Below are 17,039 nucleotides of genomic sequence, written 5' to 3'. Positions count from 1 at the left end.
ATGTTAAATCCTGTTGGTCTTCCAGAAAAAAATAAACAAGTAAAAAAAAAAGAACTGAAAATATGCAATGTCTCTGGCAATGTTGCCATGTTGATATTAATGTGAATCTACAAATATTACTTTTCTGTGTTCAATGAATTCATCGAAAAATAAATCTACAGGTTTAATTTAGTCTGGCAGTTTTATTTATTTAGAAACAATAGTACAATAGTTTTTTTTTTAACAATAGTATATTTAGGCCAGATAGGCCTAGTGGTGAAATTTTAAAAATACAGCTGTTCAAATTTGTGGGGTTTTGTACTTAAAGGGATAGTTCACCTAAAACTTCTGAAATGAAATTCTGTCATTATTTAGTCACTCATGTAACCCATATTTCTTTTTGTGTGTTTACTTGGTTTTGGAAGAACATTAGGGTGATCAGCTGATTATTCTTTTATACTAAGATCTTTTTTTTTATCCCACTGTAATACAGTGTGTATCTAGACTGCTCCTCTCTTCTTAATAACATGCTCCATCGTAGCGTTCTCTGAGGTGTCCAAAGTGATCTTGTATTTGGCCAGAATCTTGAGAATGGGCCTAAGCTTCAGCCACCACTGAGTCTTCGGTATACGATGTCTGGAACAGAAACGGGTGGGATTCACTCAGTGAATGACAATGTGTGCGATGCAATGAAACAACAGTGAAATGAATCGGGGATCACTCACACAAAGTCGGTGTCCTCTTTGAGATCAGAGAGAGGCTGGAAGATCATGGCTCGCTTCCTCATTCCCAGAACACAGGCAGAGTCCGTTGTGTTAGCAAAGATACGGCCTGCTCATACAAGAGTGAAAGATGTTTATGGAAAGACAGAAAGATACAGTCAGGTTCATAAGGATTTATGTAAGGCGCTTTCAATGAATACAGTACTTTTTGGTGTTCCATTGCTTTTTATGCATTAAAGATTGTGAGAATTATTACATATGTTACATACAATATTATATAAGATACAATTAACCTAGCATTAAAAGTAGCTCATTTGAAACATTAACCTCCTGGTAAGACAAGGCTTAAGCCTATAGTCCCAGACTAAAATGCATGTTTGAGCTGTGCTACATTGACACTAGCTATATTTCCATGCAAAGCTGTGAATTTAACAAGTGCAAAATTGTCATGCATTATGCATCTTGCATTCTGAGGTTTGTACCACAAGTATATGGATCTCTGGACGGAACTCATATGACTTTTTTTGTTGCGCATCGAGGGATTTATTTGGTAAATGTGTTTCCATCTTAGTTTATGTCCATGTCTTCCTATCTGATAAAAAAATGATCAACCTCAATTCAAAGCATACATTTTTAAATGCACATTTTTAGAATTGATGCACATCTTGGTGGAGTTTTTTTTTCTTTCTCTTACGATTTCCCAAAATTCGCATAAAAATAGCTTGATGGAAACATAGCTACTGATATATACTGAAATGTATTGCAGTAAAACATGTTATATGTAATTATTCTTATTATTTATTGATTTAAATGTTTATTATTTTAATTATTATGAAATTGTAATAATTAGTAGTAGTATGTAACCGTGTGTGTGTGTGCGCGCATTTTTGTGTGTGTATGTTTGAGTGTGTTCATGTGCGTGTGTGCGTGTTTGAGTGTTAAAACTTCAGTCACTATATTGTAACCCATTCATGGAAAGTGCTGTAAATTTAAACACAATTCAAACCCATTAAGTCTCCCATTTAGTCTCCTATCATCCAAATTATTGTTCACTCACCATGTCTGTAACACTCCTTCAGTTTATCAGTCAACCACAACACTGCTTTAGCACCCATCTTTGTGCCAAAGTTCCTGTCAAACGGTGTAGGCGTTCCACCCTGAAAATACCATGAGAAAAGTTGGCAATTGAGCAGAGATGATGACAAGGAAGCTCAGCAATAGTGTTTAAAAACACGGGCCAAAACCCTAGAATACTATCAATATTGTACACACAGACCTGCTGCATGTGCCCAAGCACATTCTTACGGCAGTCAAAAACTCCTTTGCCCTCTTCGGAGTACAAGTTGAAGATAAAATCTGTAGTGTAGTTTGCATTACATTTCTCATTCCTGAGGGAAAACAGTTTGATGTTATTAGAGTGCTGGCACAAGAATTACATAAGACTGGAGTCATTTGTCTAGATTTAGATTATTGCAGAAGTTGACTGAAAGAGAAAGAAAGAGCGAAAAAATGCAGAAACAGATTGTGTGACAAAATGACCAACCTGAGGATGAGGCCTCTTTTCACTGTGGTCTTCATCTTCTCTAATAAATGCTCCACATTTGTCTATTTCGCAACCAGAAATTTAAGTTAAAAACAAACAAAATGACATTGACATATATCCATCCAATCACCCATCCTAACAGGCCTCACCTCCAGGTCGTGAATGGCAAATGGATCTTCATAGATATAAGCAGCATCAGCCCCCGCAGCCAGTCCTGCCATGGTTGCCAGATACCCACAAAATCCCCCCATTGTTTCAATTATGAAAACCCTGCGCTTTGTTCCAGCGGCGGATTGCTTGATCCTATCGCATGTCTTAAAAGACACAAAACAGACGATTAAACAGATGGTTGGGGACATGTCTGTGAATTGTACATTATACAATTTTATAGTGTGTGGTTTCTCACAGTCGTGATAGTATTCAGAGCAGTATCAGCACCGATGCTGAAGTCTGATCCAGGAACGTTATTAGACACAGTAGCAGGAATAACAACCAGGGGAATACACAACTCCTCATATTTTTCTCTGGCAGTCACTAATTCCAAACCTCCAACAAAGGCCTAAACAGAAAGGGGGAGCAAGAGAGTGTGTGTAAAAATCAAACAACAAGGTGGACAAATAAAAGGATTTCAAATATTTTATTTCATATTGGCTGTAGTATTTGAGATTTTCTCACCTCAAATCCTCCAATGATAACCAGGGCATGAATGTTAAACTTGGCTATATTCAGACTGATATCTTCGATCATACTAGCCGGCAGTGACCTACAGGGAGAGAAGGAGAAAGAAAGAGATACAAAAATAACACACACTATTTACACAAGTTTGGGGCAAGTAAGATTTCTTTTGTTCACCAATTTGCATTTATTTGATCAAAAAAACATACCTCTTGGTTCCTAAATTAGAACCGCCTTTGCCTGTCCAGCCTCCCACATAGCCCCAATCAATTGGTTCAATCTGCAGGAGACAGAGTTTAAATCAAAGAGAAGACATTTCTTCATATGGACTCATGGATTCCTCATGCATGTTAAATACTTTACAGTTCCGTGTGCAAGTCCCTCGAAGCCGTCATGCACTGCTAGCATGTTGTGTCCTTGAATGATACCCATTCTGACTGCTGAACGGACTGCTGCGTTCATTCCTGCACACGGAGCTCCCACGTTCAGTATAGCTATGTTTATATTACTCTAAAGAAAGAGAGAAAGATGGAAAGAGGAAGAAGAGAAATTCTCTGTATGAATATAAGAGAAATTCATACATATCTGGAGTAAAGTCTAACAAATGGGATAAAATGAATGATTAAATGATTCATATCTTGTTCCGCACCTTCACATCTGGGGCGGTCACATGGGCCAAGAGTTTATATGTGTTCCAATTGTTCTCAAAACTCCTGCAGAAGAGAAACAGCAAATCAGTCACAGGTTTAGTTTGTTATAGCAAAGAAAGAAAGAAAGACAGACAATGATAAAGAACTCACTTTCACAAAAAAAGAAAAGTGAAGTCCGCACACTGCATGCTGCTAAAGATAAATGTATTAAAAGCACAACGTTTCGACCATCAGGTCTTCATCAGGTGCAATGATGAACCCGATGAAGACCTGATGGTCGAAACGTTGTGCTTTTAATACATTTATCTTGAGCAGCATGCAGTGTGCGGACTTCACTTTTCTTTTTTTGTTTATGTTATTTTGATGTCCTGCACCTGAGCCCAATCTAGGTGGTTTGGATGTGCACACCAGTTTTGTATTTTTGAAAGAACTCACTTTCCCCTGAGCTTAACAGCTTCCTCAAACCTGCCCTCTGCCATAGCTTTTGTCACTTCTTTTGTCTAGAAAAAGAGAAGATGTATTACAAATTAAATGCTGTTCTTTTCAACTTTCTATTCATCAAAGAATAGAATAACATTGATAATAATAATAATGAATATTTCTTGAGCACCAAATCAACATATTAGAATGATTTCTGAAGGATCATCTGACCCTGAAGACTGGAGTAATGATGCTGAAAATTCAGCTTTGCCATCACAGGAATAAACAAATTTTTAAAATATATTAAAATAGAAAACAGTTATTTTAAATTGTAAAAACATTTCACAATATTACTGTTTTTACTGTATTTTTGATCAAATAAATGCAGCCTCGGTGAGCATTTCAAAAACATCAAACATGAACGACCCAAACGACCTGTTCATATAAATACTTTTATATCTGGTTGGGGAAAACAGCAGTTATTTTGATATGATTTGAACTACCGCATCGAAACACATCAACCATATAATAATGCAGCCAAGAAGTCAAGATGTGTCTATGCCTGCTCACCACTTGCACACACTCCATGAGGGGCAGTCGAACAGCCATGTTTCCAGACAGACTGACCACACATGCAGGGGTGTCAGGAGTGGCCTCTAGCAATGCCATCACAGCCTCCACCCCCATCCTACTGCCCTGAGAACGAGACAGAGCATGTTACATATGCATCAAACAGACAAAAAATGCTGATTCTGATCATACCAAGATTCTGTCAAAGGCTGAAGGTGTTCCTCCTCTCTGCACATGACCCAGAATAGTGGCACGTGTGTCAAAGCCGAGCTTTTTAGTGACCAGCTAAACAAACACAAACATGCACAAAGAATTAGTCATGATAAAAAAATCTCTATGATCATATTTTATGTGACAGTTTGGGCTTACGTTCTTGATAAAGTCACTGGTGATGGGTTTGCCTTGGCGATCCAAAGCACCTTCTGCCACAATGATGACATTCAAACGATGGCCAATGCTTCTTTGCTGCACAATTAAGACAGTATAGTTATATTGGACAGAATATGATGATGATGATGTTGACTATGATGATAAGTAAGGCATTATAATGTGTATAGATGTTACATAGGTAAGTCTCCTGCACAGATGGACCTCCCATCCTTCATCTGGAGGCATCTCAGGAATAAACACCCAGTCAGCGCCACACGACAGGGCAGTGACTAAGGCCAAATACCTATATTTACACACAAAAAATACATACACTCTTGGTTACACACTGTCATAACCAGGAATGTTATAGTTAACTAGAGCTAAAACAATTTGCATGCACGTTTTAATAAAGGCCTAGTCCTGGCTTAGTCTAAGCCCTGTCTGTGAAACCAAGCCATAATATATTAATTTATAATATTATAATTTTATTTTAGTTTCCAAAGCAACATTAGTCATTTTTCATTTAGTTTATCTTGATGTGATAAAGTAACTAAAGCTAAAACTGAAATAAAGAACTATACAGAAATAAGTAATAAAAATGACAAAAACACACAACAAAATGTTTTTTTTTTTTTTTATAAAATTAAAATGAACGTAATAAAAATACAAAAATAAAAACGTATTCAAAATATTAAAAAAATTATAGTATCTCAATGATACTAAAATAACACTGGTGGTAACCTTGTGCATAACAATACTACTGCAACTGGTTTATGATCAATAATCAAGTCAAACACTGATTAGCATAAGATATGGATTTTTTTTTATTTTTTAGAACAGATAATATGGTAACATGCAACAACAGAATGACATATCATGCATCCATACTACAACATACCCACAATGCCTCCCCATCACTTCCAGAATAAAGGCTCTTTGATGACTGCAAAGACAAATCAATGTGTTTTCAGGCTCAGAATGCAACTGTGTTGTACCATATGTACATACACGTGTGTGTGTGCATTTACCTCTGAGCTGTTGTTGTGATGGCATCCACTACTTCCATGATTCTGTGCAGAGCTGAATCAGTGCCGATGGTCATGTCTGTGCCACAGAAATCATTGTCTATGGATCCAACCATCCCAACGATGTTCAGATGAGATGAACGTTTAGCCTCCTCTGCTGTGATCTTTCCTACAGTATGAGCACAGACAGACAGGCATGTGTTTTATGTGTATTTCTCTATAACTGAAACATTGAATCTTCTCATCAGTCTCCCTATTTATATAAAGGTACAGTGTCTTACTTTCAGCAAAATATTATGTACATATTTAATATATTTACAAAGCCAAAACATATTCTCAGAGATCACCATATACACTACTGTTCAAGAGTTTGCAGTCTGTAATTGTTTTTGTGCAAAATAAGTCTTTTATGCTCACCAAGGCAGCATGTATGTCATAAATACAGTAAAACTGTAATATTGTAAAATATTTTTACAATTTAAATTAATTATTTTTGAATACATTTGAATATGTAATTTATTCCTGTGATGGCAAAGCTGAATGTTTTCAGCCATTACTCTAGTCTTCAGTGTCACATGATCCTTCTGAAATCATTGCAATATGCTGATTTGGTGCCCAAGAAACATTTCTTACTATTATCAATGTTGAAAAGTGCTGCTTATATTTTTGTGTAAACTGTGCTAAAAAAAAAATTCAGGATTCTTTGATGAATAGAAAGTTCAAAAGAACAGCATTTATTTGAATTAAAAATTGTATGTTTTATGTTATGTCCTTGCTGAATAGGGTGGATGGATGAATGGGGACATAAAAAAGTTTTAAAACCCCTGATGTAACAGACTGACAAGGATTACTGGATGGTGTAGTCCTACCTGTTTTCAGCAAGATTTGGAGCAGTTCACTCCACTCATTACGGAACTCGTTGGCGCCAGTCAAGCTGCCATCTCCACCAATTACACACAGATTAGTGATGCCCAACTTCACCAGGTTGCATGCTGCTTTAGCTCTACCCTCCTTAGAGCGGAAGTCCTGACAGCGGGCACTGCCAATGACTGTGCCCCCCTGACAAAACAGAAAGAGGTAAATAAGAAAAATAATCAGAAATACAGAGGAATATACTAAAGTGCTGTGGGTGGTTATTGACCACATAATGTGTAGGATGCCAATGAGTCAAGGTTTGGCTGGATAGTAAGGGTTTGAGGGCCCTATTTTAACAATCTTATATTGCACCATTGACTTTAGACCAGGTTTCAGTTGGTCAATGGCGCAGTCTATTTCTGTTGCCTCAAAATAGCAACGTGCCAACAATGCATTTGCTATTTAAACATCGTGCCACAGGATGTGAAAATGATAACTGTGTCGGACTGAAACTAGCAAAAAACATTTGCGTCGCGCATGGCACCAGGTGTAAGATAGGGCCCTGAAACTGTCTGCGGTCTTGTGGTGCCATCAGCCAATCAGCATTGTCATAATGTAATTTGTCTATGGCTTGTGCCATTACTCACATGGTAATTTGTAGTGTAGGCACAGGCAGTAGTGCGTGTGTGTGTGTGTGTGTGTGTGTGTGTCTATCTAATATTACCCTAAGTCTCAAAAGCAGAAATCTCTAGATGAACTCTGGCATTTTGTGCTAGATCAAAGTGGTTATCGCCTACCATGCAATATGACCTCATACATGCATATAAAAATAACCTGATGCACTCACCCTTTAGTTTCAGTTATGGTTTGATTGTGTAGAAAACACACATGATATGATTGTCGAAATATTACCAGTGAAAAGATTATCAAATTACCAGTTGCAGCATCATTGACACGCTCTCCCAAGTTGCTTGTCGGATGTTATCGCCTCCATCGACTAGGCCCTGATAACCCTAGACTCACACAGAAATTGGAGGACGCATAATTGAATGCACACACATTTTAAATAATGCATAGACTTTAAAAAGATTGAGTGGACTTAGAATTGAGCCAGAGCTGAGTGAATTGGAAATTGAATTTCTCCTGCATAAGTGAATAACAGTGAATTAGAATTACAAATTCTCAATTTTTGTGTCCAGCGCATACCAATATTTCACTTTTAATTCTTTGTTTCTTATGTGTGTATGTGTGTTTAGATGTACAAACCTCATGCACAAAATAGACTTTCGCACCGGTGTAGATCCCAACTCTCACTGTGGCTCGGACAGCAGCATTCATGCCTGAGATATAATAATTAATGAATCATAATTACTGCACATATTTTATAGTATTTTGATTTGCAAGACACTTAGTAAAGGTAACTGGAAACTGTTTTTGGTTTTATTCCAAACCTGTTATCTTGTCATCTGGTCACACATACACACATGGTGGTTAAGTCCCATTGAAAAGGGCAATCTAAGTGGCTCAAGTTTCATTTAAGATTGAACCAGAGAGGACAACAGGACAGCTTCATTGCCCAGCTCTCCAAAGCAACCACATTTCCCCAAAGGTCACCGGCTAAATATAACACCCTCCAGACAGAGAGAGAGACAGAGAGATCATGGGAAGGAATTGAGTGAGAGGGAGAGGGAACGATGGGACAGCCATAGTTAAGGTTCTTCTAGGACTAGTTGACATTACACAGTTATTTGACTTATTCTGCAGCTGGTACCAGATAAGGTTAAAGGTCAGTTCTTTTTCCTACTGCTAAAGGTTGGATAAAAGGTCAGTGTGAAAGCTTTAGCACCTCTCATGACCTCTCTGATATATGATTCCTGTTGCTCATTCAATATGGCTGATATAGTAAATGAGGAGGTGGTAGTTCAATCAGGTAATCAAGGATTCAACACAACCACTTTAAATTATCATCTATCAAGTTATGCCCAAATTCAGTACCACACACATTTGACTTTATACCTTGCATTTTAATGCAAAAGAGGGGGAAATTGCATATCACTCTTGATTATGTAGTTGAAAAAACCTTCCTACATGGAGGTATAGTTTCCCCAAATCTGTAAATGATGTCATCATTTGCTCACTCTCATGTCATTCCAAACCCCCTATTCTTATATTTCATGAAACACAGGAGATGTTTAGCAGAATGTCCCTGCTGCTCTTTTCCATATAACAAAAGTGGATGACGATTTATATAGTTGAAATCTATGCAACAACAAAAAGGAGAACAAGCTGCACACATTTTGAACGCACAGAAACATGAACAAGGTTTGTATCATGAACATTTTCATATGTAATTTTATAGTGTTTGACGGTATAAACATCTCCTTTAGTGTTCCATTGAACAAAAATACATAGGTTTTAGAAAAAAGTTGCAGATGCTGATGTAAAGTAAAGAAGTAAACTGATGCTAGCTGAAGCTAAAATAAATACTATTATGTGTTCATATAAATTGTAACCTAAAATCATGATTTATGTTGAATATACTCATCATTAAGGGCATGTTATGCTCAACTACCCAAAAACATTTACACTAATATTCAAAAGTTTGGGGTGTGTATGATTTTTCTTAAAGAAATTAACACTTTACTGTCCCTTTTGATCAATGTAATGTGTCCCTGCTGAATTAAAGACATTTATGATGTTACAAACAAATGCTGCTTTTGAACTTTACATTCATCACAGAATAATATAAAGAAACACAACTGTTTTTTGTTTAACTGTGATAATAATAAGAAATGTTTCCTGAGGACCAAATCAGCATATTCAAATGATTTCTGAAGGATCGTTTTACACCGAGTAATGATGCTGAAAATTCAGCTTTCATCACAGGAATAAATGTAATTTTAAAATATATATTTAAATAGACACCAATTATTTTAAATATGTAATAACATTTCACAATATTACTGTTCTATTATTCGATCAAATAAATGCAGCCTTGGTGAGCATAAGAGAATATATAAGCATACTGACCCCAAAGCTTTGAATGTTAGTACACAGAAACTTAATGACCAAATCATCTATTAATACAAGGCCAATGGCAGATTATGGGTTTTGTTGTATGAAGTTGTCACAGCATAAAAATATGGTTAAGTTATGTTTTAAAGCACTGATTTGTTAGATGCAGTATGTGAGAACTTAAAAAAAAAAAAAAAAGCTGTGACAACTGCTTAAAGTTGGACCCCAGAACTGTTTAAAGCGCCAAAGGATTCAGCAAACTTGTTCTGTATCTACATCCATGGAGTTAGTCTCCATAAATGCCTGTACACACAAATACACACTTCCTCACCCTGTGCATCTCCTCCAGAGGTGAGGACAGCGATGGCCCTTCCAACACCCATCTTTGTGGGGTCCACAGGTGCTGAACGCTGCATTTTGACAAGATGGCCTGAAGACGACAAGAGAAATTTTGAAGTGAACTGTCAACCTTTCTCTCGCTATCAGACCACTCTCTTCCCGACTGACTGAATGGGAGCGTGACGGCAGTATAAACACCCTCCACCCTGGCATGCAGTGTCACACACAGTATCCACCCCCGACATAACTAAATTTAACCACGTGCTTCTAGTGTTCTGATTAAAACACACATACAAACTGCATTTACGGTCACTTTAATCCCATGCCATGTGATCTTTATGCAGAAATACAATCAGATACAAACACAAAACATTTACACAGAGGAACAAAACTGCACACACATGGTTGGACAAGCATACACCAACATGACCTTTATGCTATCTTTTCCTATAGGTCATACTGTGAATATGCAGTGCAAAAATACTCTCTCTGCCACACACACACCCACACCCACACACACAGACTTACAGCCATTGTGTATGGTGGTAGAGCAGTTGAGATCTCCCAGGGTTCCATCGAAATACTTTGTAGATGTGGTCTTTCCATCTGTAACAAGGTTATTGAAGGAAAAAAAAGATTTTTTTTTTTTCATCCAATGAACACAGCTCTGACATGACTAAATTTTAGCACACTTCCATATGATCTTTCTGAGAAAACAATGGTATTAACAAAATATCATGACCATATGGTGAGGAGGTGTGTGTGTGTGTGTGTGTGTGTTTGTTTATGAGAGTAAAACAGCTTCTTGAACAAGAAAAAATGTAGGACTTGATTTTGTCTATCGCAAATTGATTGGATCGCTGTGGTTTGCTATTGCTGTGATCACATATGAGGGACACTTTGTCCCGCCTTCGCGTCAGTAAACATGAGTAAACATAAATCATGAAAAAATAATGATGTGCACGGATAAATCATAAAAATACTGCAATATTCTATAAAAATATTAGGAATTGTCCATTGGTGACTTTAACAAGTATGAATTTTGTGGTGGGGCAGTAAAGATGCTGACAAGGCAAGTGTAAATCTGAGCCCCAAACCAGGAGGAAAAAATCCTAAATATTAAGGAAATTAAAGTAAATAGGAGTAAATTAACACATTATCCAGTACTGGTGAGGTAGACTTATCTTTTATTACTCCATTTAGAAAAAAAAGAAGACTTTTAGTCACCAAGATTAGTATCCTAAAGTGATTATAGTAGAGTCCGGATTAAACATGACTCTAACATGCAACAGCTGCTGGGTGTTGGTCAACGTTGGTGTTATGCAGCGTCCAGACTCCAGTATGTTGCTGTCTACTGGTTTAATGCTGTTGTGTTTGGTTACACCCAGACAGTCATGTCTCAGTTAGTTACTACGGGTTAAAGAAGTGGATCACTATGAACCTTCCAATCCTGTTTTGTGATTTAAACAAGTTATTTACAGTGCTGAGTTAAACCTCCTTAACACCAGATAATTCTCTTTAGCAACATTAAATGTAGTGTGATCTGGGGCCAGTTGCATTAACGTAGCGTCTATGTCTGGCGTCTGTGTCTTAAAAACTAGTTTGACCAACTAGCAGTTATACAAGAGGTAATCACTCTTACTTTTTCAGATTCAGATTAGACCAAACTACCTTTTTATGTAACTGAGCTCAAAAAAGTTAAGACCAATCTCGAAGAAAAAAATATGTTACTAACTTCCAGTCTATGTCTATTAGTCTATTCTAGACTAGCCACAGTTCTATATGGTCCTGAAAATTTGTTCTGGAAACAAGACTTAAACCTACTATAGCCTATGCTGTACGATTTTTTTAATCCTTTAAGAAATGTAATAGATTGTGCAGTGTGTACAGTGTTAATGCCAACAGAAATCCTTTACGATCCCAGAAATTTGTCTCAGATGGCAAAAACAGTGTGTGCTGGACTTTAGTTAGAATAATAACTTGCTTCATATTTCAATATTTATAGAAATTTGATATTGCGGGATCTGTGTGTCACACAGCCAAATACATTTGCATATGACTGCTTCCAGAGCAAGACATCAACGAATAGTTATTCATCATTGAACCATAGTCCCAGCCTAGTTGGCATTCAGTCGCTTAAAGCTTGGTTTTACTCGCTGCACGAGGTGCGGGCGGTCTTTCGCGTGGCGGTGTGCACGGCTTTTTTTGTAACTTTGCGCATGGCTCCGCTTTCACAGATGCACGAATTGTCGACTTCGAGCCGAGGCACCCAGTTTGCGCTTGTCCAATTTAATTGCTTACATACAAAATAAGCCTACAATAGCAAAAATAAGCCCTTTTAATGAAAATAAAGATTTAATAAAAATGTTCATGAAATTAAATAAAAATATGTAATGAAATTAGAACATATTTAAGAGATTGTTTAATTTGTTTTATACATATTTTATATTTCATATCCAGTCTTCTTAAGTCCATATATGTTCTAATGTCATGAGTAATAATCTCAAGGTTTACTGGATTTTACACGATTATTTGGTTATTTTGTAGTTGGTTTGGTGAGGTGTAATGAAAAACAAACATCACGTGGTACCTTGATCAAACATCACGCTGCTTCCTGATGGTTTACTAGGTTTAGAAAACAATTCATACTCAGTCGCCCCCTGTTATTTCAAAGAATAGTACAAACAATGGCGAGCGCAGCGAGGGGTGTCTCAAGTAAAGGCCTAGGACTAGTCCGTTTGGGAAGGAGGAGCACGCGCAGTCAGCGAAGCCAGGCGAAAGAATAAATAACAGCTTAACAGCTGAGTTTTGCCTACACTGTATATTATGGAACGCCAAAAGGGTCATATTATGTGAGCGTCGCATCGCGTCAAAAGCAAAAAGACCCCATTATAATCACTGACGCTGTCTACAGATGCGCATTCAGTTTCTGACGTAGTACGTACATGTACTTGAGTCTGTGGACAACAGGACAAATGGAAGAGTGAAAGAATGTTGGCTTTGAAGCGTCCTGTTTAAACAGCTCGTTTGCGTCTCGGTACAGACTTCAGAAAGATAACGTAGACTAACCATGTTCCGTAGACTTTTCGCATCAGGAACAAGTGGATGTTTTTTGTTTTTTTTAAATGGCGTCCTGGATCGCGTCTGAGTTGTATTTGTTTGTTCAGAGCATTTGACTGCAGATTGTTTTGTAAACGACGGCACAGTGTAATGGAGAGTTCGCAAAGAAACTTTTGTTGAAAGATGAAGCAGCAACTGTATTGGATCGGACAGCAGCAACATCACAAACAGTAAGTAAATTATTTCATAACGATTTGTCTGTAAATTACGTATATACAAGTGTGGGTAATAGAGTGGTGCAGGACGTCACTTTGTAGTCCAATCGGCAGTTAGAATCCATCAAGATAATTTTCACAGATGAGCACAACTTTTATGAATTTTGAAGGCTAACAATGCAGTTTTCCCAGAAAGTGAGTTAGAAGTTTTTAAGAGCACACTTAAGCATAAGGAGGCTGTAAAAACGAACTGATCTTACATGTTCAGCGTGATGACGTTTAAAGTCTCCGACCCCGACAGCCTAGTCCCATTTAGCCTTTAGCAACCGCCCTTTTCAAGACACGTAACGTTAACAGCTTAAAAATCATGGAGTAATAATACCATAGACTGTAAAAGGGTAATACTGATGTATTTTATTTCGTAAAATAAAACTTGAAATTGTATTGAGCTTGTGTTCACTACAGACCTTATTTCAGCCATTTAAAGCTGCAGTCTGTAACTTTATTTGTGTAAAATAATAATAATAAATATAAATATATATATAAATATATATATACACACACACACAAATTATGATCATTTTTCGACATTTTTTTTATTAAGATTTTTGCTATCGTACATATTTTACAAGTTGCCCAATTCGTATGAATTCATTCTGGGCACAGTATGCAATACCTGCTCTTCCTCTCTCATCTCCATCTCTTTCTTCTCTCAGTCTCTTTATCTTGACCTGTACATCTTCCCTTCCCAAAGCTGAGCTTTGATTGATACAGTCTTTACAAACTGATTATTTTTGTCGGTCGCTTAAAACTTCTATCTTAAAACAGCTGTTTTGCCTCTTATCTCGTACTGTATTATGACCGTTAACTGAAGCGTGAAGCGCATCGCTCTGGAATTCGCGCTTCTGTAAACGTAAAGCCCGCCTACTGTGATTTGATTGGTCATGTGGTCACTCAGTCAGGTGTTTGAGAGTGTACTGATGCAGCCAGCTCAGATGAGAAGGTCAGTTATCGTCGCGACTCGCGACTTTAAAAAAAGCTGGAGATTGTTGGTAGCTTTCTTTGTCCTTTTTTTGCTTTCTTTTCATTGATCACTCGGTTGTGGTTTTAAACTCATTTTTGTTTTGTTTTTCGAGAAACCGTTCTACACGTGACTTTATATTACGCAATGATTTTAACTCGACTCTAGATGTCCCTCTCAACAGCGCAGCAATAGCCTACATTAAAATGATTTATTTACCAGTTAATACTTTGCTACTGCAGAAAATAATCACATTATTCCACAATATTCAACAATTTTACTGAAAAAATAAATATATAATAATTATTATTTGAAAAGAATATAAATTTGACAGGGCCCCCTGCTGGCCCAGTAGGCCCGTGCGTTAATCCGTGCCTGTGCAAGATGCATGCAGTTCTGTTTATTAACCGATAGAGCGACAAAGGTTAAGGACACCAAAATCCTATTTAAAACGAAAAAGGGAACCGGAAGTGCTAAAATCCTTGCGAGTGCCCCCTTTGCGGTCGATATGGGCCCTTGATGCACACTTTTGCCGAGCCCACGCTGAAGCGAGCTCTTCTACAGACTTCTTCCCGACTGTCAAAGTGGCGTTATGTCACGATAGTGCGGACTCTTTGTTAGAGTGTTAGGGTGCCATTTGGGACAGGGCCTTACTCATGTGCAATAGCAAAACTTTATTAAGTGAACCTCAAGGGACATTAAAATAATAAAACAAACCAATGTCATGACCCCTTTAACTACAGTATGTCCATTAACTTGATTGCCAAACTTCACTTTCCAGAAGGGCCTTACCAGCACATAGTTCGGATTTTGATTCATCCCGGCAACTCAAATTTTCCAATCCTGATTCATCCCGGCAACTCAAATTTTTCGATCCTGTTTAAAAAAAAAAGAAGAGTGTTACATCACTAGACCAGTAGGTGGCGACGATCCTTCTTTAGTACAATGAGTGAGTTTTTAAGTAATTTGTACTCAACAGATTCATTCAATTCAGATTTGTGTCAATTGTGATGGAAATACTATAACAACGGTAACACTTTACAATAAGGTTCATAAGTTAACTACCTTAGTTAATATGGACTAAGAATGAACAATACTTCTTCAGCATTTATTAATCTTACTTAATATTAATTCACCATTTACTAATACATTATTAAAGTCAAAGGTTGTATTTGTTAACATTAGTTAATGCACTGTGAACTAACATTAACAAACAATGAAGAGTTGTATTTTTATTAACTAACATTAACAAAGATTAGTAAATGCTGTAACAAATGTATTGCTCATTGTTATTTCATGTTAGTTAATGCATTACCTAATAAACCTTATTGCAAAGTGTTGTAAAGTGATACCATAACAACACTAATTTAAAAAAAAAAACACTTTAAAAAGCACTGCAAATGATTAAAGGCGTTAAAAGAGGTAACGGCAAGTTTATTATTTTCAAATTGGAGTCTTCTCAGATTTATAAGCTAAGCTATGTCAAGATATTGTGCCATTTCACACTAACATTATCATTCATGTTAGTGTAAAATATACTAGCTTGTATACATCAGACAGTTCCATTTCTACTTTTTAAAGAATCAAGTAAATACAGTAGCCTAATTCTGGAATCAAGCCATTGAAAAAAGTTTAATAAGCCTCTAAATATCAGTTCCCTATGAGCAATGCTTGCTCACTGTGACATCAGAATATTAAAGTGCTGTGTCATTTGGTCATCTGCCTGCTCGACCACTGAAACATGGCATCTCGTACTCAACACAGATACGCAATCAAACACATGCACAAACACATGAGTATTTTCTGATGTATGTAGTATTACTAAAGTTGACTACATACACCCACAACAATGTATAGAGATAAAAGATGCACAGCTTTTTTATTTTTACACACACATGTACACAAACACACACACACTACGCGTACCGTAGACATGATTTGCATCAAACTGAATCTTCCTGTGCGTGCACTGCCAGATCAGCACCACCAGTCCAATATGTGGGATCCAGTGGAACAGGAGAAAAGAAAGTTGCAGAAAGCACACAAACAACTCTAACAAACAAACACTAATCTGACACACGCATACAAACACATCCCAAATGCATACACACACCTGGCAGACACACACACAGTTGTCCCACACTGCCTCCATTCTTCCCATTAGAATGAGATGGTGTGGTGGCCATGACGAGGTCTTATCAGTATTATTAGAACTGACCTCACGTTTCCTACTCACGTTTTTTTCTCTCTACTTCCAGTGCGTTCTCTCCTTCTATACACCATCCTTATTTCTTTGGTGTTTCCCAGCAAATATCTCTCTCTAACTCTCTGTTTTTTAAATCAGCATTTGTTCGTCGGTCTGTTTTCACTGGATTTTTCTTAATCAAATGAATGAATAGTATTTTAGTTCTGGCTCAATACTTCGAAATCAGCTTGACTAACAGCAGTAGAGGCAGTCTAATACTGTAATAGGATTGCACACAACACAGTTCACGTGTAGATTTTATTGGATCAAAGCAGGGGTTAATAGAGGTAATGTTAGTGAATAGTGAATGTAAAAAAAAGAAATAAAGAACTTTTG

The 17,039-nt window shown here is 37.1% G+C and overlaps 1 protein-coding gene across 2 annotated transcripts; it reads right to left on the bottom strand.

Moving 5' to 3' along the window:
- Nucleotides 1-157: 157 nt before the first annotated feature.
- On the bottom strand, nucleotides 158-16,897 carry pfkmb (phosphofructokinase, muscle b). Of its 2 annotated transcripts, XM_084127859.1 has the most exons (26): nucleotides 16,695-16,897; nucleotides 16,385-16,427; nucleotides 15,251-15,334; nucleotides 10,691-10,768; nucleotides 10,155-10,253; nucleotides 8,075-8,148; nucleotides 7,744-7,821; nucleotides 6,823-7,012; nucleotides 5,957-6,122; nucleotides 5,827-5,871; nucleotides 5,124-5,232; nucleotides 4,929-5,024; nucleotides 4,752-4,844; nucleotides 4,560-4,685; nucleotides 4,005-4,069; nucleotides 3,569-3,632; nucleotides 3,283-3,429; nucleotides 3,129-3,199; nucleotides 2,920-3,007; nucleotides 2,651-2,803; nucleotides 2,394-2,558; nucleotides 2,245-2,306; nucleotides 1,978-2,089; nucleotides 1,759-1,858; nucleotides 705-810; nucleotides 158-615 (listed from the first exon to the last, which is right to left on the bottom strand). In XM_084127859.1, exons 5-26 carry the CDS (start codon nucleotides 10,237-10,239, stop codon nucleotides 480-482), a joined length of 2,331 nt encoding a protein of 776 aa, XP_083983985.1. In that variant the 5' UTR covers nucleotides 10,240-10,253; nucleotides 10,691-10,768; nucleotides 15,251-15,334; nucleotides 16,385-16,427; nucleotides 16,695-16,897; the 3' UTR covers nucleotides 158-479. The 2 variants fall into 2 exon arrangements, with proteins under 2 accessions (XP_083983985.1, XP_083983984.1); XM_084127858.1 differs by lacking the exon at nucleotides 16,695-16,897 and having other exon boundaries at nucleotides 16,385-16,629.
- Between the last annotated feature and the right edge of the window lie 142 nt (nucleotides 16,898-17,039).

Source organism: Abramis brama, assembly GCF_963993115.1.
Source record: "Abramis brama genome assembly, chromosome: 11".
NCBI lineage: Eukaryota > Metazoa > Chordata > Actinopteri > Cypriniformes > Leuciscidae > Abramis > Abramis brama.
This window is presented reverse-complemented; position numbering and strand designations above follow the sequence as displayed.

Bases quoted from the DNA above. Each gene is read 5' to 3' on its own strand.
- pfkmb (XM_084127858.1), bottom strand. From the start codon at position 16,619: ATGGGAAGAATGGAGGCAGTGTGGGACAACTGTGTGTGTGTCTGCCAG. The intron at 3,200-3,282 runs GTAAAGTATTTA...TGTCTCCTGCAG, and splicing joins AGGGACTTGCACACGGAACT to ATTGAACCAATTGATTGGGG. The intron at 2,307-2,393 runs GTGAGGCCTGTT...GTTGCGAAATAG, and splicing joins TTGCCATTCACGACCTGGAG to ACAAATGTGGAGCATTTATT.